This window comes from Phascolarctos cinereus, unplaced genomic scaffold, assembly GCF_003287225.1.
Source record: "Phascolarctos cinereus isolate Bilbo 61053 unplaced genomic scaffold, phaCin_HiC Scaffold_2;HRSCAF=192, whole genome shotgun sequence".
Lineage (NCBI taxonomy): Eukaryota > Metazoa > Chordata > Mammalia > Diprotodontia > Phascolarctidae > Phascolarctos > Phascolarctos cinereus.
In genome coordinates, this window is record NW_027555625.1 from 382,743,322 (window position 1) to 382,763,914 (window position 20,593).

The 20,593-nt window shown below is 46.8% G+C and overlaps 2 protein-coding genes across 3 annotated transcripts in view; both read right to left on the reverse strand.

Annotated features, from left to right (window-relative positions):
• MYOZ3 (myozenin 3) overlaps positions 1 to 13,623 on the reverse strand; it is an 18,830-nt gene extending 5,207 nt beyond the window's left edge. Inside the window, exons 1-6 of one of the 2 annotated variants that reach the window (XM_020964245.2) lie at positions 6,828 to 13,623; positions 4,300 to 4,374; positions 3,521 to 3,675; positions 1,951 to 2,022; positions 1,689 to 1,824; positions 229 to 403 (exon numbers count right to left, since the gene is read on the reverse strand). In XM_020964245.2, coding sequence (XP_020819904.1) covers positions 229 to 403; positions 1,689 to 1,824; positions 1,951 to 2,022; positions 3,521 to 3,675; positions 4,300 to 4,330 — 569 coding nt within the window. In that variant the 5' untranslated portion in view covers positions 4,331 to 4,374; positions 6,828 to 13,623. The remainder of the gene's footprint in view (positions 1 to 228; positions 404 to 1,688; positions 1,825 to 1,950; positions 2,023 to 3,520; positions 3,676 to 4,299; positions 4,375 to 6,827) is intronic. The other variant, XM_020964246.2, reaches the window with a different exon arrangement.
• Positions 13,624 to 14,415: 792 nt separating this feature from the next.
• The window catches only part of SYNPO (synaptopodin), a 68,487-nt gene continuing 62,309 nt past the window's right edge, over positions 14,416 to 20,593 (reverse strand). The window contains 2 exon segments of the mRNA XM_078150518.1: positions 14,416 to 18,449; positions 18,452 to 18,596. Coding sequence (XP_078006644.1) covers positions 17,839 to 18,449; positions 18,452 to 18,596 — 756 coding nt within the window. The 3' untranslated portion in view covers positions 14,416 to 17,838.

Consider the following 20,593-nt stretch of genomic DNA (forward strand, 5'->3'; position numbering starts at 1 on the left):
CACAGCTGGAAAATCCCGGATTGGGACTGGAGTTTGGGCTTAATCTGAGTCTAGGGCTGAGTCAGTCTTTGACCAGCTTAGGAAATTATCCTGTGGCTACAGTCACGACTCTGGCTGGAGATGGCAAATGAAACAACCTCAAGGAGAAGGGACGTGTTATCCTGCCCTCATTAGGTATGCATCCTGACTTCCTCTAAACTACTTGGTTACAGACATATCCATCCTTACTTGTTGAAATTCCTGTAGTCTGAGGGAAAGGGTGTGTGGTTTAGGTAGTCCTTGTAATAGTCCTTGTATCCATCCTTATAGCCGATGAACTCTTGCCACGGAGACTGGTAACCCTTGGGGATGGCTGTGTGATTGAACTTCTCTGGTGGGATGCCTGTCAGGGGTTTGGAATACCCTGTGAGGGATAATGGTAGGTTGTGAGAGGTTAACTTAAAGATGGAGAGACAGGGGAAGTGAGGGACTCCTCTTCCTTTTCTTATTTCCTCCACTGGAGGCCAGAGTGCTTGACCATGCTCTGTCACCAGCTAGCCCTGGGATATCTGTCAGGTTACTTCCCTTCAAAAGGCCTTCAGGTTGGAGATAATTATCCCAAAAGTTTTTCCTTGCCTGATGATTGAAGTGTCCCAGGGGGATAATTACTCCATCATATGAAAAGTCCTATGTCTATCACCCTTCAGTCAATGATTTGTTCATGTGTGCTCCCTCCACTGACACAAATCACGAACTCTCGCGTTAGTAGATGACTGTGGCCACAAGAAAGGAGTCATCTGTGGTGACGAGCCTTGCTCTACGTTTCTGCTGCCCTAGCCTTTGGAAGAACGGGGGCCTTTCCACGAGACGGTGAAGCATCAGAGGACTTTGATGCAGCGCTACACACAGGCCAGAGATGCTGTTCTGTGCCAGCGTACCCGCGTCTGCCTCCATGTAGCTCCTAGCACAGTCTGGTGGAGACTGCTCCATCTCTCTCTCCAGCAGCCCCACTTAGTTTGTTCTCATTTTACAGAGAGGAAAGGAAGCCCAGGCAGGACAAGTGATCAGCCCGAGGCCTCTCGTCAGGGAGGTGGCAGGATTTGAGCCCACAGCCTGTCCCAGAGGCCCTATGCCAGGGGCCAGAGGAACAGTGAGTCACACAATGGGAGGACCCCAGGCATAAGAGAAGAGTTCGTGGAAAGGCCAGATCACAGCCCAGGGGAAGTTACAGAAGCCGAATTAGTCACAGGTGGAAGGAAGCTCTGCATGTCTAGCCCATCCTCCTTCCCCACTCGGGGATCCTCTTCAGCATCCTTGTCCAGCCTTTCCTTGGACACATCCCAGGGAAAGGAAGTTGATGAGGTGGTCTTTCTGCATTTCCTCTGACTTCCTCAATCCCATCCCATGTCTTCTAGGACAGATGGCCCAAGCCTTCCCCATTGTGGAAGTGAACAGAGTAGTCACAAACTGGTGGGCAAAGGGCAGATAGCCTACAAAGAGCCCAGTCCCTCATTTGTCTCCTACTGAACAGAATGCCTTCTTCCCCTGTATCCCTCCTCCCCCCCCCCATTTTTCTAATCCACTTTACCATTAAGATCTCCCTCTGCTCCAGAGTAAAGTTCCTCTGACACTCACCCTCAAACACCCTCCCTCATGTTACGTGTTGTTGTTACACTCCCTCCAACCTCCCAGAGAAGTTGCCAACTCACCCGAGGCCAGGGCACTGGGACTAGGAGCCCTTCCTGGGGGTAGTTCCTGACTGCTCCTCTCAGACCCAGGAGGTGGGGTAGGGAAGATTTGGATCTCCGTCCTGTAGTTCTCCTTTCCATCTGGGCCACTGGCAGGCTGAGCACAGGACAGGACCCCTGAGGGAGCTGGCTGGGCTCCCTCTACTCCCACTCCCACCCTCAGAGGATAGCCCTGGTTTCCCAAAGTTTGGAGTCCTTTCCTCTAGAGACAAGCTCTACTCACAGCCAACTCTTCTGGTGGTCCTGCTGATGATGTGGTTCCCAGATCCCTTCCTCTACTCTCTGAGACTGATCTCTGGCAGAAAGAGATGGGTGTGACTGGGGGAAGAATCCTGCCTGTTGGGAGTGTCTGACCTTTCTGCAGGGTCCCATCTTCTTCACTGGCTTAAGTTCCCCAATAAAAGACACTGGGTCTGGGATTTTTTTCCTGCCTTCTTCCTTTGCTTCCCTTCTGCCCTCCAAAGTGAATAGCGCTACATGGGAATCACTGGGTTGTCCTGGAAGCCCTCCAATCCATCCCCATGTCTTCAGGGAGGTCCACCCCATCTTCTCTGAATTCAGCTCCCCAGTGTAGAACTTAGACAAGTCCACTTGCCCTATGTCCAGTCCTAGGATCAGATTTTTAGCTGAAAGATGTCAACTGATCCAATCCCTTCGTTATCGAAACTGAGCCAAGAGAGAAAGACCTTGGGGCAGCTAGGTGGTGCTGGATTCAGGAGGACCCGAGTTCAAATGTGGCCTCAGACACTTGACACTTACTAGCTGTGTGACCCTTGGCAAGTCACTTATCCCCATTGCATAGCCAAAAAAAAAGTATTTTGCCAAAAGTCACACAGGTAGTGACTAAACCATGATTTGAACTTGGGTGTTCTGATTCCAAATCCAGCATTTTTCCCACTCTTCCACACCGCTTCTTCTGTCTCCCCCTCTCCGAAGAATCATGGAGTCGGCCCTAGGCTTCTAGGAGGTTATGCCAGTGGTGTCAGATGTCTGACAAGTCCTGTAAAGCTGGAAAGGCTTTCAAGGCAGACCCAACAATTGACAGCGTCTCTCATCTGAGGACCAGCTCAGCTAAGTGCAAAGGGGCTCATTCCCAGAGGGTTGGCCACAAGGTGACTGAGGTGTAGAGGGGTTGTGATCTGTGCTGATGTAAAGAGTAGCCACAACAGTGACATCACAGATCTTTGAATTAGAAGTAAGTAAAGGTAAGGACACCAGAAATTAAAAAATCAGAAACCAAGGGAAATGTTAAATATGAAAAAAAAAAAAACAGGTGAGAGAGGGGGGCCCAGGGTGGAAAGGGAACAGGTCTTAGGGAAGGGGAGAAAGTAATCCTCAGCCTTCACAAAATGGGGCTTGGTGTATAGTGATTGCTTAATAAGTGCTTGTTGATTTGATTTGACTGGCCCTACACCCCAATCCTCTTCCCCTTTACAGGTAAAAGTCTTAATACTTTCAGCTAAGGGAAAAGGCAGGCTATGTCCCACCCCTAAGCCATGTGTTTACCTTCAACTGCTGATCTCTGTCACCCTTTAAGTTTTACAAAGGGCACTGAAGGATCGATGATCCAAAGACTATCCATTCTGTGGATGTTGAAAGACCCAAGTAAACTCAAGACCACCCTACTAATAAGTGTCAGAGCCAGAATTTTAAACCTAGTCTCCTGACTCTAATTCCAGGTCTCCTTCCACTGTAATGAAAGTCTGGGCCCAGAGACCCCTCCAGGCTAGAGTCTAGGAAACTCCTGAGATAATGGGTGCAAATGGAAGAGAGGCTAGTGGGGTTGTACTCACCTGTGTCTGCTTGGCTGCATACTCAAAGGTGAACCTCTGTACTCTCTTCTGTCTCTTTTGGAACAGGAGGGAGCCCTTGTTAGAATGGAGAGACAGCTCCTCCATCATGAGGTCCTGAGGAACGCTCACCTTCTTGCCCAGGTCCAGACAAGGGACTGTTAGAAGAAGGCCAAAATCCTGCTCTCTTTTGTTGACCATAGTGAGACTGACTGTCATAGTGATACTGTCATGTCACCTGTTACTCCTTGTGACCAAGTTCACTGATTAGACAGGAGGCAGGGCTCAGTCTGAGACCAGTGTTAGGGTTCTATCTATGGCCAGGGTTAGGACTCACTGAGTTTTGGGTTCATAACTATGTCCTTAGAATTATATTTTGTATGTCAAAGGCACTGCCCCAGCATCGTTGAAACCTGTAACCTTTCACTTGACACCAGACCTGGACCAAGGAAACTCTTTACCCACCAAAAACCTGTATTGGGGGCTGACCTCCATCTCCCAAAAGAAAGGGACTTGTTCCTTGGCTTGAGGATAGAAGATTCCTGATGACAGGAACCATATTATGGAGGTATTCAGGGTAGTTCCTGGCACACGAAGAGATGTCAATAAAAAAAAAAATTCGGTCACTTCAGCCCCATTTTAAGGGAACTCATTCAGGTCTAAGGTTTACTCTAGAGGACGGGACAGGATGAAATTTGTCAGCTATGTGGTTCCAAGATTTAGTTCTAGAACATAAGGGTCTTGGGGACATTGTGGAATGGGTCTTACCATCCTTCCCTTACCTGCTTCCATGAAATCCTGTGCTTTGGCCATTGTTAATGCCTTTTGCTCCCGGGAGGACTTCTGCGAGAAGAATCCTACAGGCAGGGTCAGGAATTTGGAGACAATAACTCAGTCCTCATTGTCCCTTGCCGCCTCCACCACTTGCTTTCCCATCCTCTCCTGGCTTAAGAATTCCTCAGACTAAACCCCAGTCCTGTCCTCAGCTCGTTCCCTAAGGATGGAATATATCAAGGAGTGCTGTACACACAGTAGGCATTTAATAAATATTTGTGGAATTATTCAGATGAAGCCTGTGTCTAAGGGCTAGTTCATTTTCCAGGATTCCTAGCCCCGGTGGCTAAGACTAAACTATTTTCCACTGCCAAAATTCTTGCTTAGGCACTTTATGGGTCTTTGTTAACGGTATTCCTAAATCTGGGAAGAGAGCTCTTTATCTTGGTATAGAGGTAGAAAGGGTTTCCAGTGGTATGTCACCCCGTGAAGAAAATAATGGATTGGGGGGATGAAATGGGTATCCAGTTAAATTATTTTTCAGCATGTAGAGAAAAGCTATTGTGATCTAATAGAAAGAACACTGGACATGGAGTTCAGATCCGCATTGAAATTTTGGCCATTTATTAGCTCTGTGACCACGGGCAAATCACTTCATCACTTTGAACCTCAGTTTCCTCATCTTTGAAATGGGGATCAGAGCTGGTGCTACTTCATCCCTCTCAGTGGAAAAAGGAATGGTAATAATGGGAACTGACATTTGTATAGCGCTTCAAAATTTGCATAGTATGCTTCACATACCTTTACAGATGAGGCAACCAAGGATCAGAGAGATTAAGTGATTTACCCCTGAATTAGTGAGTCACAGGTAATATTTGAACCCAGATCTTCCTATCTCTAAGTGCAGTGCTTTCTTTACCACACCTCTCTGCTTAGATGGTGATTACTAGGACTGTGTGGGTAGGACATGCTCATGCCCTCTATTGACTGGGAGGCTGCCTGATTGAATGAAAGTGTGCTTGACACTGTAAGCTGAAGGAACATGTTACATCCATAGTGATCACCTAGGACACTCTGGGATCCGGGGAATCATGACTGGCAACAAAGCAGTGGTGGAGGGAGGGGAGGAACATGACTTAAGCTAGCTAGGACCTTAGATAACATCCAACCTGGACCCAATTATCTTTAATATAAACTCTTGATTACTTGCCACCATAGTCTTGATATTATTTTGATACTACTCTTTTCTTTGAGAATAAACCCTATAAAATGCACATTTCAGTCTGGAGTGTGTTGAGGTAGCCAAAAGAGAACACAAGCAAGGATCAGTAAGTTAGGGCTTGGTAGCAGGAGCAGAAGAACCAGTAATCGGGTTTGGAAGGTCTCAGAGCTGAGGGAACTAAGTAGGCTAACAGACCAGGAAATTCAGAGGCTCGTTTTCTTGAGCCAAAAGTTATAGGTTAGCGAGGTCTAGAATAGAGTAAGGGGGAATCTTTGGGTCAGTTCTAAGAGGAAACTGAGGTCTTCAGAATCTCAGAAACATAGGGCAATCCCTTATGTACCCTGTGGGCCATTTCCCAGATGGATGAAAATAACCATAATATGGGCTCTTAGTCATTGGTCCCGTGGCCTGAGCCTCTGGGATGGAGGCAGAAAGACATCCAGGTTCTGGGCAGTAGGAGGGGAGATGTGGGCTAGAGGCACTTCTTATCTGCCAGCCCCTCACATACATATCAGGATTATCCCAGGCTCTGAGCCAGGAACTCGGGATACATAAACTATAGCAGCTTGTATTTAGGGGTGGCAGACCAGTGGTGAGACCCAAAACCTTCCCTGTCTCCAAGATTCTGGGACCCAAGGAGGCAGAGTGCTGGGCTCCTAAGGGTGGGTTTAATACCCCTCATTTTATATTTTGTCATCCCTGTCTTCATCCCCATCTCTTCCGCTTCATCCTGCTCCTGTTCTCCTCTTACCTCCTCCATCTGTTGCCATATCAAGCCACTCTCCACCTGCCTCATACAACATGGCTGCTCAATAAATGGTGATGTTGATGGGTGGTGTTTCCCATCCCATTGAAGGAGAAAACTGAAGCACAGGGATGACTATTCGCTTTGTCCAGGCTGCAGAAAACCAAGGCAGGCACCAAACCAGTTCTCTCTAGCCCCCTGGAAGAACCACTTTCTCCCAGTTACCGCACCGAGATCTGGGCTCCTTCCTTGCTCTGTTCTCCATTTCCCCCCTTCTCTCAGTCCCAGCTCTGTGTTCTATTTCTCAAAGCATACAACCCCAAACAACCTCATTTTCTCCAATCACTCCCCCATACCCTACAATTGTTTTTTCTCTTTTTAAGGGAGTCCAGGTCTCACTTAATCCAGTAACTCACTTTGTAGCTTTTCCTATCATCTACACCAGAGGCAAAGTCCATACTCATCACACCCTCTGCAGAGCCGTCATCCTTCACCCTGCTTTAAAGTAGGAGTAAGGGCTCCCTAAATATAGAAATATCTCCCATCCTCATCCCTGGAGCCCCTGGTACCTGAATAGGTGGACACACGTCTGGCTGGGGACTGTTCAGGGGCCAGAAGGAACAGTGACGGGCCCCGAGTTTCTGCGCAAAAGGATGACCAGGTCCCAGGCAGCAGTCCTTAATGTGCGTGTCCCTCTGCTGGCTCAGGGTTTCAGCTGACACTGTGCAGTTATATTTGCATATGTCACAGTCTTATTTCGGGCTGCGACATGAGCTGGAGCCAGATGCTAAAAGTGTTAAGGCGTTGAGGGAGACAGGTGGCTTATCTGTACAGGCCCCTGGGAGCAGTCAGGAACATGGTCACATCACAGCCCTGCAGGCGCCCAGGATGATCAGAGAGACACACAGAGGCAAGCATGTCTTTGGTATAGCAAGGTTAAAGAAAGACACTCTCTAGATAGAGTTGTTGGTGCCAGATAAGAAATACTGAAAAAGGTGAGTTGTAGGTTGAGATCGTATGAAGGAGTGCTCCCCACTCACAGAGGTTCCCAGAGTGAGCAATAGAGCGCCCCTAGGGGGCGCTGGAATGATCCGGGGGGGTAATAGTAGCCTTGGTACAATTGGGGGGCATTGAATAAAAATAAGGGGGTGGTGGAAGCATAACGAAAGAAGAGAGGATAAGAAAATTTTGAAAAACCGTTCATGTTTCATCTGTTGTGGAACAGAGTTAAAGTCATAATGATTACATTATTTTCCAAATACATAAAATGCAAGTTATAGCCAATCAAGTTATAACCAGTCAAGTCCACCAACAGGTTTTTTTAACAAGCAAGTGTTGGCAGGCAAGCATGTCGTGCATTGTCGGGAAGTCCAGGATGCAGCCGCAGGAATATGTGTGTATGATGACTTGTTTACAATACTATTTTACAATACTGCATCATCAAAATTTCAATGCAGAAACCACAAATTTACAATGGATTATTAAATTTAAGGTGTGTCATTTTGAAAATACATATCTTACATTTTTTTGAAATGACGCAAATTTTAAAACCTATTAACGGGGTGGGGGAGGCGCTGAATAATTTTTTTTTTTGAAAGGGGGCAGTAGGCCAAATAAGTTTGGCAACCTCTGTTCTAGGGAGAGAAGGTATGTATGTCTTAATGCCTCTATACATTATCTAGACAGAAATTAAGTTATCAAAGACTCATGGATGATGAGAGCTGGAAGGGACCTTAGAGATCATCTTGTCCAACTGGTTTTGTTTTACAGACAGGGAAACGGAGGAAGGGACCTGCCCAAAGTAATGATTGCCACAGCATCCCCCTTGTGACTCACAGCACAGATAGCCTATAGCAAGGGAACAGTTTTTCCTGTGAGCAAATCTGACTAGATTGCACAGGTGGTCCTTACCTATGATTTGCCCTAGGACAGAGAATGGGAACTAGAGAGGCAACGTAGCTTAGTGGAAAGTAACCTATATTTGGGCAAAGGACCTAGGCTCAGATTGTGGTTTGGAGTCTCACTGTGTCAACTTGGACATATTAGGCCCTCAGTTTCTTAATCTATAAAAGGAGGTTTATTAGATGATTTCTAAGCCCACTTCAACTTCTGTGTTCAAATGCATTCACTTCATTCCATTCCATTCAGACATCATCACTGGACCCACAGCAGTCCACGAAATAATCAGCCTGTGTTAGTGAACAAATTTATCATTACAGTAATCCCTTCCATGTCATGACTTTCCCCATCACGGCTTCAGTATGTGATGGGCCGGCATAAGAAATTAGATAGGAATTTTGGGGGAGTTTTGCAGAAGCCACAGACAACACAGAAAAAGTTTAGAAATTCAGAAATGCATAAAATATACATATAGTATTGTGTGATATCAACCCAAATTTTACAATAAGGTACTGTAAATATTCCATAAAAGAAAAAAAAATTCAGACGTCTCTGGTACAAAAGGAGGGCCAAAATTTTGCACAAATTTTCTAAATTGCAGGGGTGCCACGCCCCTGTCCCCACAATGTGGAAGGGATAATTGTACTTCTATCCAGTTTTAGTAGTTGGTCATTTGGGTAACTAGCCACCAGTAGTCTTTTGTAGATACCCTGTCACCCCTAGGGCAGTTTAAGAAAATTTAATTTCCAAAACAATAGAACTGAGATCCAGGCTCAGGACCTTTGGTGACCCCCACAAAGAAGCAGTCACCCTTGTGAGTGAAGGCTGGTCTGAGAAACTAGCTGGCCAGCCCAGGGTTCTTCTCCATCCCTCTGCTGCCTTACCCATATGTGCACATACCTCAGGTGAGGTACAGATGTTAACAAGCATCTAAGAGTGAGTTATCTCTTGTGAAAAACCCGCTACTTTCCCCAACGGAAGGGAAAAGCCAGATGTAGGGTGACAGTGTAAGCCTATGTGGCGAAGTTGCTTCAGGATGGCCATTGTGTGTGTTTCAAAAACAAAGTGAAAGATGATTTTGATAATCTGCTGTTTGGGATTATCCATGCCTCCATCACCCCATATCACCAAGCATGGCACATGCATGTAGATGTATGTGCCTCTGCCCCAGTAGGTTGGCCCATATGATCAAACCCTAGACAGGGTAGCAGGAGACCCGACGTAAGGAATCCATACCTGAGCCTTAGGCCATGTTGGTACAGGTCTGAATCCTAAGGCACCAACCAGTTCCTCCTTCCAAAATTAGCGATCTCTTGTGTCCCCAGACAAAGTCAGAAAGAGAAGTTAGCGTAATCCTCAGTGCCACTTCCAGGCCCTCTACAAACCTCCGAAGCTCATATCATCCAGTAATGTCACTGCCCAGATCTTTGTTCCTGTCTTCTACTGATCTCTAGGTTCACTCACTCTCCTTCCTCACTGAGTTCGGCACCTGAACACGAGTTCAAACAGGGCTCTTAATTTCAGCGCCTGTTCTCATCCCTCGCGACTTCCAGTATTCATAGCACTTGGCCTTCCAATTCATCTCTCTCCTCAATTCAGCTCAGCAAACATTTATTAAATGTGTACCGTGTGAATGGACAACAAAAACAAAACGGTCTCAGCCTTAAAGAAGCTTACATCCTACTGGTGGCATAAAACATTCAAACAAATAAGTAAAGACAAAGTATAAATACAAAAGTAATTTCAAGGAGAACACGAATAACTGAGGAATGAGGCAAGTTCTCATGAAGGAGGGGGTAGCTGTGCTGTGCTTTAAAGGAAGGTAGAAATGAGGAGGAAGTGTATTCTTCCAGACCTGAACAAAGGCTTGGAGGTGGGAGATGGCTGATGGTGGGGACACAACAGCCAGCGAGCTAGTTTGAGTGCAAGAAGAGAAGCAATATGAAGTAAGACAAGAAAGGTAGATGGGAGTCAAATTGTGAAGGACTTTAAATGCCAGGCTAAGAATTTTGTGTTTTATCCTAGCAGAAATAGGGAGCCATTGAAAATTTGTAAGTAAGGAGATGACATGATTACATCTGAACTTCCATGCCCTCTGTCTTGTCACCCCTTAGACCTCAGTATTACCTAAAACTTCCACCTCCAAGGTGTCAACACTGAAATTCTGTTCTCTGATCACATGCAATTTTCTGTCCTTCCACTTCTCCATATTCCCTCCTCCCAGTCCATTACTTTTGTTCCATCCTTACTTGATACCTTTCACAGTCTTTAATCCCTTGTACTCTTGTCCTTTCGTTTTCACGTCCTGCTGATTGTCAACCCTGGGTCACCTCCACTATATGCATACTGCTGATCTACTGAAGAAGACATGAAATATACAGATGGATCTGCTAGAGATTCATGCTATCTAACCTTGCCAGTGCATGCTGATCTTTTGTTCATCTCTGACTGACTGATACCACACTACCATGGTGGCTATTCCGGATCTTCTGTCTCCTCAACCCCCCAACCCCACTGTAACCCACTTTCCCAACAGTTGACCTTATCACCTACTGTACTGATAAATGAGCCAATCTGACATGATCTTCCTCATCTTCCCTCTTCCACATGCCAAAACCTCTCTGTGCCTTTACATATGCTCTCTTGTTTCCATTTCAGAATAAAATGACCCTTCTTGACAAGATTAACCCCCACACACACACACATATACACACTTATGCTCTTGATCCCATCACTTTAAGGAGTGTGCTAAGAGCTCCGTCTTCTCCCCTTTTCATCTCACATTACTCCTAGTCCCCTGCTATCTTTTCCTTCATCCTCATCTCACATGAAGAGGTGGCCCTTGACAAGGCCAACCTCTCTACACATGTGCAAGTGATTCTATTCCATGCCATGTCCCCTCCATCCTCAAAACCCTCACTTGATCTGTCCACCCCAGCTAGCTATCATCCCACATCTCTGTTCATTTTCATGGCTAAACTTGAAAAGGCTGTTTACAAAAGGTAACTCCATTCCCTTTCCTCCCACTGTCTTGACTCTACAGTCTGGCTTCTGGCCTTATCATTCAGCTGGAATTGCTCTTTCCAAAGTTACCGATCATCTCTTTTTTTTTTTTTTGGAGGGGGGAGTGGCTTGGCAATGGGGTTAAGTGACTTGCCCAGGGTCACACAGCTACTAAGTGTTATGTGTCTGAGGCCACATTTGAACTCAGATCCTCCCGAATCCAGGGCTGGTGCTCTATCCACTGCGCCACCTAGCTGCCCCCCAATGACCTCTTAATTGCTGAATCTGATGGGCTTTTCTCAATCCTCATCTTTGACGTGGCTGTAGTCTTTGACACTGTCACCCTCTTCCTGATACCCTTTCTGTCTAGGTTTTTATGATACTGCTCATTCCTCGTTCTCCTCTATTTATCTAACCACTCTTCAGTTTCCTTTGCTGGATCTTCATTCAAGTTCTACACAATAACCAGGGGTATCCCCCAAGGCTCTGTCCTAGGACCCCCTCTCCTCTCTCTCTCTGTAAAATTTCACTTGGTGAGCTTATAGGCTCCCATGGATTCCATTATCTCTATGTAGATGATTCCTGGGTCTAGTTATCCAACTCTAATCTCTATCCTGATCTCTAATCTTGAATCTCCTACTTCCTGTTGGACTTCTCAAACTAGAAGTCCTATAGACATCTTAAGTTCCATATGTCCATTATCTTTCCCTGCCCCTACCTCCTCTCTCCCCACCCCAATCCCCAACAGCTTTGCTCTTCCTAACCTGCTGATTACTGTCAAGGGCACCATCATTCTCCCAGTCACCCAGGCTTACGGCCTAGGTGTCATCCTTGACTCCTCACCGTCTCACTCTCCTGTATCCAATCTGTTGCCAAGTCCTCTCATTCTACCTTCAAACCATCTCTTATATACTTCCCCTTCTCTCCTCTGAACCTGCCACCACCTTTATGCCCAACCCTCATCACCTCACACCTGGACCAGCACACCAGCCTGCTGGTGGGTCTGCCTGCCTCAGTCCCCCACTCCAGTTCATCCTCCATTCAACTCTCAAAGTGATCTTCCTATTGACCACGTCACTGCTCTATTTAATAAACTCCAGAGACTTTTTATTACCTGCAGGAGCAAATATAAAATCTTTGCTTTGGCTTTTAAAGTCTTCCTACTCTGGCTTCCTACTCCCTACTTTTCCAGGCTCACACCTAACTCCTCTCCATGTACTTTGCAGTCCAATGAGAATGGCTTCCTTTTTGTTTCTCATACAGGACACTCCCTGTCCTATCTCATCCAGCTGACACTTGAAGATCTCTAGTGAGGGAGTATCCACTGAGACGACCCTTTATAGTTTTAGATAATTCTAATCATGGGGCGGTTAGGTGGCGCAGTGGATAGAGTGCTGGCACTGGAGTCAGGAGGACCTGAGTTCAAATGCAGTCTCAGACCAAATACTTGACACTTACTAGCTGTGTGACCCTGGGCAAGTCACTTAACCCAATTGCCTGGGGGAAAAAAAGTCAACAAAGATAATTCTAATCATTAAGAGGCTTGTCCTTACATCAGGCTTAAATCTGTCTGTACTTTCCACCCACTCTTCCTAGCTCTTTCCTCTGATGCTAAACAGAACAAATCTGAGCCTTCTTGCACAAGAAATACTTGAAGGCAGCTGTCATGTGCCACCCAAGTTTCCTGGACGTTAAACATCACCATTTTCATTTATTTAAATGATTTGTTATATATTTAATATCAACATCAATATAAGTCATCTTATTTTATATTTAAATTAATTTCAGCCCATAAAATATCATAACTTTTCAGTCACTCCCTCTAAGTATCCTAATTGTCCTTTTCTTTTTATTCACTTTTCTCCTATGTGACCCTAATTGGTGTGTACTGTTTTTCTGGTTCTTATTTCCTTCAGTTTTCATTATTTCTTAAAGGTCTTTTCCTTTCTTTTCTAGTCTTCATATTTGTTTATCTTAATTACATTAGACAATTCTATTACACTAATGTTGTCACCATTTATTTAACCATTTTCCTGTTGTTAGATTTTTGAGTTTACTTCCATTTTTTTAATGACATATATTACTACTACAAAAATAGTTTAACAGAAGGCTCTTTTTTGTTGTTTTTGCTAACCCTTCCAAAAACAAGATATGATTATTTTTGTAACTTCTACAGTGTGCTGCTAGAATGCCCTCCAAAAAGATCCTACAAGTTTGCAATTCTACCAGCAATGAATGAATGTATTATTTCTCCACAACCCCACTAGCACTGCTTCATTCCTTTAATTATTTTTGCCAGTTTGACGGTTGTGAAGTGATACTTCAAACTTGTTTTAATTGGCATTTCGTTACTAGCATGATTGAGCATTTTAAGTGGTTATTAACAATTTATTTCCTTTTTTGAAAATATTCAATATATATTCTTTAACCATTTGTTCATTGTAGACTGGAAGTCACTTTTGTGATTTTTTTAATAATTCCATATGTATATTTTAGATAACAAATTTTATGTCATGTTTACATAAACAATTCCTGAATAATTTTTCTTATTTCAAAGTGTTATTATACAAAATTTTTATTTAATACCAGCAAGCACATCCATCTTGTTCCCAATATTCCTTCCATTTCATGAATGGAAAAAAGTCCTGTAATCATCACATTTAAGATGAATACATTATTCCATTTTCTCCCTTTTTTTAAAGTGGTTTTTTTTTAAATGTGTAACTCTGTCATCCAGCCAGAATTCACTAAGGTATATATGTTTGTAAGATGTGGGTTGACATCCATTTCCCATCCAAATTTCTACCAGTTTTCCCAAATACATTTGTTAAATAATGAATCTTTTCCCTAGTTTTTATTTTCTATAGATTTATCAAACATTAATCTTTGGTGCACATTTGATTGGATGTCTGGTATATCTATTCTATTTCTTTGATCTTTTTTTTTTCATTTTTTCCCCATACCAGATAGCTTTGATAATATCTGCTTTGTAATATGTGCCACCTTTATTAGGTTTTTTAGTGACCTTTTACAACTTTCTAAACCTTCCCCAATCACTGAGTCCCCAATTCAAGTCATCAAACCTATTAAACCTATCCTGATTCCTGAGCTGCCTTGGTTCTCTGGGTTCAGAAATTTGCTCCTTAATTACCTTTCCCATTCCATGGTCACAATTAACTGAATTCTGAACTCTTATATAAGCTTCCTGTTCTTCTGATTTTTCTCTCCATCTCCACACACTTGCAGACATAAGAATGGATTTTCCAGTGTTTATTTACAAGGGAAAAGAATATACACACTTAGAAATAATACACCAAAATAAGAGGCATATGGAAGAAAATTACCTAGTCCCAGACGGGGCAGCCCTTCAACTTACTAAGCTTTTCTATACAGCTGCTGTTCCAGAGCCCCATTTTGGCCATGATCCTCTTCAGCTTAGGAGCCCCATATCAGGACATATGGTTCTCCTTGGTCCCAAAAGAAACTGACCTCTTTAGGCCCTAGCACACCTCCACACTGAAGCCAAAACTGAGGCAATCAATCCTGGCTGACACTCCAGCTCCAAAGAATCTGGTTCAGGGAAGGGGATGCAATGAAACGGAGGCCAGGAAATTACAAGAATTTCTGATTGCTTTCCTTCCTCCTCGTCTGATTAGTGAAGAGCAAGATAACCCTTAAGAAGGTCATCTCGGGGGCCTTGACATGAGATGCCATGCCAGTATCCCAGGGAAACCCACATCCCCACAATCTAGCATTCCCCAAATTCCTGAAATCTCAGGAATTCCGATCCCAGCATTCTAACCATTCCCAGGGCCTGCATGATGTCTTGTGATATCCAGCAAGTAATCCCACGTATGAGCCTACATTTGCCAGAAAATAACTGGTCCCGGGATTTTAGACTCAGGGAAGTGACTTCAAGTCCTCCCCAAGAGGGAGAGTCCTAACTACTCTGGACCTTCTGCCAGGTAGCCTGGAACCATACTGGATTTACCTGCCTGGCTTTGATGCCCAAATCCCCCAGCCTGTTCCAACCTCCCCCTCTTTTTATTGGCACTGAGTTGAAGCCAAAATAATACCCTCCAGTGGCAATTCCTTGCCTCCAGAACCTCATACACATAAAATTTTAGGCATGGAAGAGTTTAAATCCCTTATTTTACAGACAGGGAACCAAGGCCTAAAGAAGTCGTAGGGTTTAGCCACAGTCACGCAAAGTTAATGGAACCACAACCCAGATGTCGTTATTCTGTCTAGGACTTTTTGCAGTTCACCAAAACGTTAGGTCAGGTAAGGGGAGCACCTCTGGTTTTACCTCAAGTGCCAGTAAGTTTGTGCTCCCAAGGCCCATCTCTTTCCATGCCTTTAAGTCACATTGGTGGTGGCCAAAAGTATCCCAGTAAGACAACATACATCAGTACCTCCTTCAAGTCCCACAGGCCTATCTGATCTGGACTGAGCCTATAGTAGCTATGGTTCTTCCACCAGCCCTCCTGGACCCTGGGAATCTAGCAAAAACATGGATGAAAAGGTGAGTTTTCTACATCAGCTGTTAATTACTCAGGAAGTGGCTGGGGGAATGCAGGGTATTTATTTAATGAGGGGGTGGGGCTAAAATGAGACAAGCCCAGAAGATGGGCAGTCTTAAAACGGGTAAGGGGGCAGAGTCATGGGACAGAGGAGGAGAGTCTCAGCTGGGAAGACAGGAGATTGGAGAGAACCAGAGAAAAGAGCCTTATTTCCACCTCCTTCTACCTCTTCGTAGGCACTTGACCTCATCCTAGATCAAACCCACATAATCCATCCCTCCTCAGACTCTTAGGGAAGGAGGAGGTCCCTCAACCTCTCCATCCCCAGAAGACAGGCCCACGGAGTCTGTGCCCTAGGTGAGAATGTGGCTACCGGGCATAAAGACTAGGAGAGCCCTTGCTGCAGTGTGCTCTCAGAGTCTCTCCCCACCTCCTGTTACTTGTGCCTTCTGAGGTGTCCTGGCTCCAGTGACCTAACATGCCTGGGGATTTCCTAAGCCACCTCATTCCTGCTTCCTCTGGAGGCTTATGGGAGATCAGTTTCCCCACATGCTGGGTAGCCTCCCGACCAGATGTTCCAAGGTGCACCCACATCTTCATCAGTCCTGCTCTTCACAAGCTTCTGCCCCTCAGCAGAGTACCTGACCTCCTTCCCATTTCTTCTCAGCCTCCATCACTGACATGCCACCACCACAGACTGGAAGAACCCTGCAGTAGCCAGTCTGTTCCCCCAGGAGGGGCCATGGGCCTGGGTTTTCAAACCAACTGCTTCCTACCCTTCTAGGGCTCAGGGCCGTACTGCTGGCACAGGGCTTTGGACTTGAGGGGCATTTGGCCCTGTGGGGGTGGAAGAGAAACATGGCTGAGGTTGCTGGGGCCAGATCTCCAAGCAGTCGATCCTCTGATCAATGCATGTCCCCAAAGAGCAGGAATCCGAGGCAGATTCCACCTCAGAGTTGCAGAGTTCTCACCAAGGGCAGAAGACAGGAGCTCAAACAGCTCCTGAGGGAGAGAAGACCCAAAGTAGAAGGGAAGGACACTCCTACTTATCTCTAGCCCCCTGCCCACAGTACTGCCGATACACCCTGATTTAATGCTAAAGCCTAATTTGTCCCTTCGCCCCCTCTTTGCCTCCACCACCCAAGGAGGTTTGAGGGTTAGGGCAAAACACTGTAGAAAACCCTTTGCCCAGTTAAGACTTTCTTCTTTTTCCCAGGATGAGATAATAGGTATTCAAGGAGGGGGGAGGGGGGAGAGGGTTGGAGGACACCCCCCTCCCCCGGGGCATTCCCTGGTTTTATCCAAGAATCTTCAACTCTCATACTTTTGGTATAAATTACACTGTTGGGAGGGGAAGTTGGTAAATGATTCTCTTGTACTGATTGTGTATCATCCTGGGGAACCATGCAACATCTGGAATGGGTGGGCAGGGGTTTGCTGAACCCAGCAAACAGTGCCCAGAGCAGGACCACTGCTCCTCTTCTTCCTGATTCCCCCTCCCAATGCACCTTCGCTTGTCTGCCCCAGCTCCAGAGATAGAAGGGCAGAGTTGGGCACCTAAAGAACTAGCAGAAGCTAAGCCGCCTTTAAAGGTCACCGTGGTAAAAATAGAGGATGGGGTCATGGAGGGGATGGAAAACACCTGACAGCGGCCAAGCTTTATCCTGCCAAGCCGACTGGAGCCAGGTTGGACTGGCAGAGGCGCAGCCCTCGGAGGGAGCAGGCCCACTTCATACTTGGCTATTTTGTCCCCTAAGTTGTCCCCTGCTCTTCACTCCTCCATGGTTCTGAGGCCAGAGGAAAAAGCAGGGTGGTGGGGGTGGAGGCACTGAATCTCAGTCCCTGGCCCCAAAGGGCCAGGAATTGGTTTGGGGGAGGACTAACTGGGGACTGACTGCTCCACTAGGTGGCAGAAGTGGTGGAAAAGAAACAGAAAAACTGCTTCTCCAACACTGGGGTAAAGGGTGCCGAGTCAGGACCCCCCTCCCCCCAAGGGGAAGTGGAGGACAACACGTCAGCTGTCCCGAGCTGGCCTCAGCCCCTTCGAGGGAAGGTGTCCCCATGGGCTGAAACCTGCCCCCAGATCCCCTACCCCGAAGCCCCCGCCCCGTCCCCAGGCATTTCTTCCTCTCTCCGCCCCCAGCCTAGGTGGATCTTAGGATGTGCAGGGGGTCTCCGAGGGGAGGCTGCCTCTCTTGAGCCGCAGGCTGCTCCCGTGCCAGCCCCGGGGGCATATATTGTAGCCACGGAGACCGGGGGACTTGAGCCCCGAGTCCTCAGAGTCGAGGGATACGTCAGAGTCTGTGGGCGAGCGACTGGTGTAGGGCTTGACAGGTGAACGAACCTGTGGACTAGGTGAGGGCAAGGGGCTCCTGAAGGCTAAGGGTCGGGTGGTGCCTGGACTCCGGGGGCTGGCTGGTAGGAAGGGCCGGGGGCCGTCCCCAAAGGGTGCTTGGGACGAGGGCAGGGGGCTCTTCAGGATGGGGGAGAAGGTACCACCGGGCAGGGAGGAAAGGCGATAGCCGTCTCCCAGGGCGCTCTTCAGGGGAGGACACGGGCTGCCCAGCCCTCTGGGGCTGGCAGGAGGCAGGGCCTGGGTGGCTGAGAGGGGCCTCAGCCATTCTGCCCCTGGAGATCGGGGGGAGGAGGAGCTCTTCCGGCGGGCGGCATTGATGATGTTCCTGGCAACCAGGGCCTGCATCTGGCGGCTGCTGCCCTTGGGCTCAGCCTGCATCGAGGACAAGGAGCCCTCGCTCCAGGAGGGGACATGGGCGGGGGTGGAGGGGGACTGCTCGTGGTGACCATCTGGCAGAACTCGGAAGGACCACGGCCCCCCCAGCCGTCCAGACTGCTGGCTGGCCGCGGTGAGCCGGGGGTCTCGGGAGGGGAGGTGGGGCGACATTCCCATCTTTCCTGGGGAGAGAGCAAAGGAGCAGAGCTGAGTTAGTGTGTTTCTCTCCGGGATCTGGGCTGGGGCTCTGCGTAGAAGCTCTGGGCAGCGGAGTAATTCTGTGGCTATAAAGAGCGCCAGACTTGTCTTTGCGAGGCTTCCCCCGCCCCATCCCTAGGAGTTTATCCTGTGGCCCTATTGCAGAACCTTACACCATTCAAGTTGGAAGGGATCTTACAGACTATCTAATCCAACCCTTTCATTTCACAGATGGCAAAACCGAGGCCTGGGCAGCTAGGTGGTGCATTGGGTAGAGTGCCCTGCCTGGAGTCTGGAAGACTCCTTTTCCCGAGTTCAAATCCAGCCTCAGACACTCACTAGCTGTGTGACCCTGGGCGAGTTATTTAATCCTGTTTGCCTCAATCTCCTCATCTGTAAAATGATCTGGAGAAGAAAATGGCAAGCCATTCCAGTATCCTTGCCAAGAAAACCCCAAATGGTGTCACAAACAGTTGGACACCGCTGAAACAACTTTAAAAAACTGAGGCCTAAAGGAGGGAATACAGCACATTGGTGATAGACTCGGATCTGGTATTTCCAACCCAGTGGACTTTACAAACTGTCATTCATCCCCAGCACACCATCTCACTAACGTCATAATCCCTTGTCCTCCCCAGTAGTGAAGGCGTTGGCTAATGAAAACTTCAACTTTAACTTGGCATAGCAGAGAGAACACTGAATTTGGAGTCAGACACGGGTTCCAGTTCTGACTATTTACTGCCCTATGTGACCTGGGCAAGTCACTACCGCACTCATCTGTTTCTTTTCTTTCTTTTTTTTTTTTTTGATTAGGCAGTGAGGTAAAGTGACTTGCCTAGGGTCACACAGCTAGTAAGTGTTATGTGTCTGAGGCTGGATTTGAACTCAGGTTCTCCTGAATCTAGGGCCGGTGCTCTATCCACTGCGCCACCTAGCTGCCCCACACTTGTCTGTTTCTCAAATGATCCCTAAAGGTCCTTCTAGCTCTGAATCCAATAGTCCTGTGCTATGCTTTTCAGGGTATCTGCATTTTAATGAGTCCAGAGGAGTTCAGAGTACAACCCTGAGATCAGGCACTAGAACAGGCCTGCCGGTATCCTCTCAATCACAGCCCATGTAACTTCCCCAGGCATAGGTCAGGCCCTGCCTTTTTTTTTTAAGGTAGGGGGAGAGGGAGGAGATGAGAAGAGTGATATGGGAACAGCTGACCTCCCTGGGAGTTTATATCTAAGACTATGCCCACCAAATTCCTCTAGGCCTTAGCAAACATTGAGGAGGACTCAATGTTTGGGGTGACAGGTTTTTTCTGAGGTTAAGGGAGAGTGTAGCAGTGACCCAAGGCCCTGGATGACTGCCCAGTGATTTAGGCTTCCTACCTACTAAAGAAATCAGGCACTCTCCCTCCCTGCCCACCCACGCCCTGTCCTACACACACATACACACACATGCACACACACACACACACACACACACACACACACACACACACACAAAACCTCCCCCAGTTTCCACTGACATCATTTAGAGAGGAGGAAGGAGATAGAACATTTTCCATCTGTTTGAGGACAGTTTTATCCTTTCCTGCAGAACTCCTGCCTGGCCCTTCCCTAGTGACCCAGTCACCTTGAGCCCCAGGGGAAGATGGGAAAGGAGGGGCAGGCCCTGGGCTGGCCTGTTCTTTTGGAAACAAATGGGACCTGGAGTGGTATCATAATAGAACTGGGACCTTTGAGATCCTTTAGTTCAACCTAATTTTACAGATGTGGAAACTGAGGTCCTGCAAGGCAAGTCATTTGTCCAAGGTCACAAAGGTAGTAAGTAGGAAGGCCAAAACTCAGATCCTTTGACTTTCAATCCAGTGCTTGTATGATGACCTCATAGCCATGAGGGAAAAGGTGTATTTTTATGGACTTTGGAGAGTGAACTAGGCTGGATTATGTTTTCTGGGTGATTTAGCACGACTCTTCTTTTTCTTTGTAAC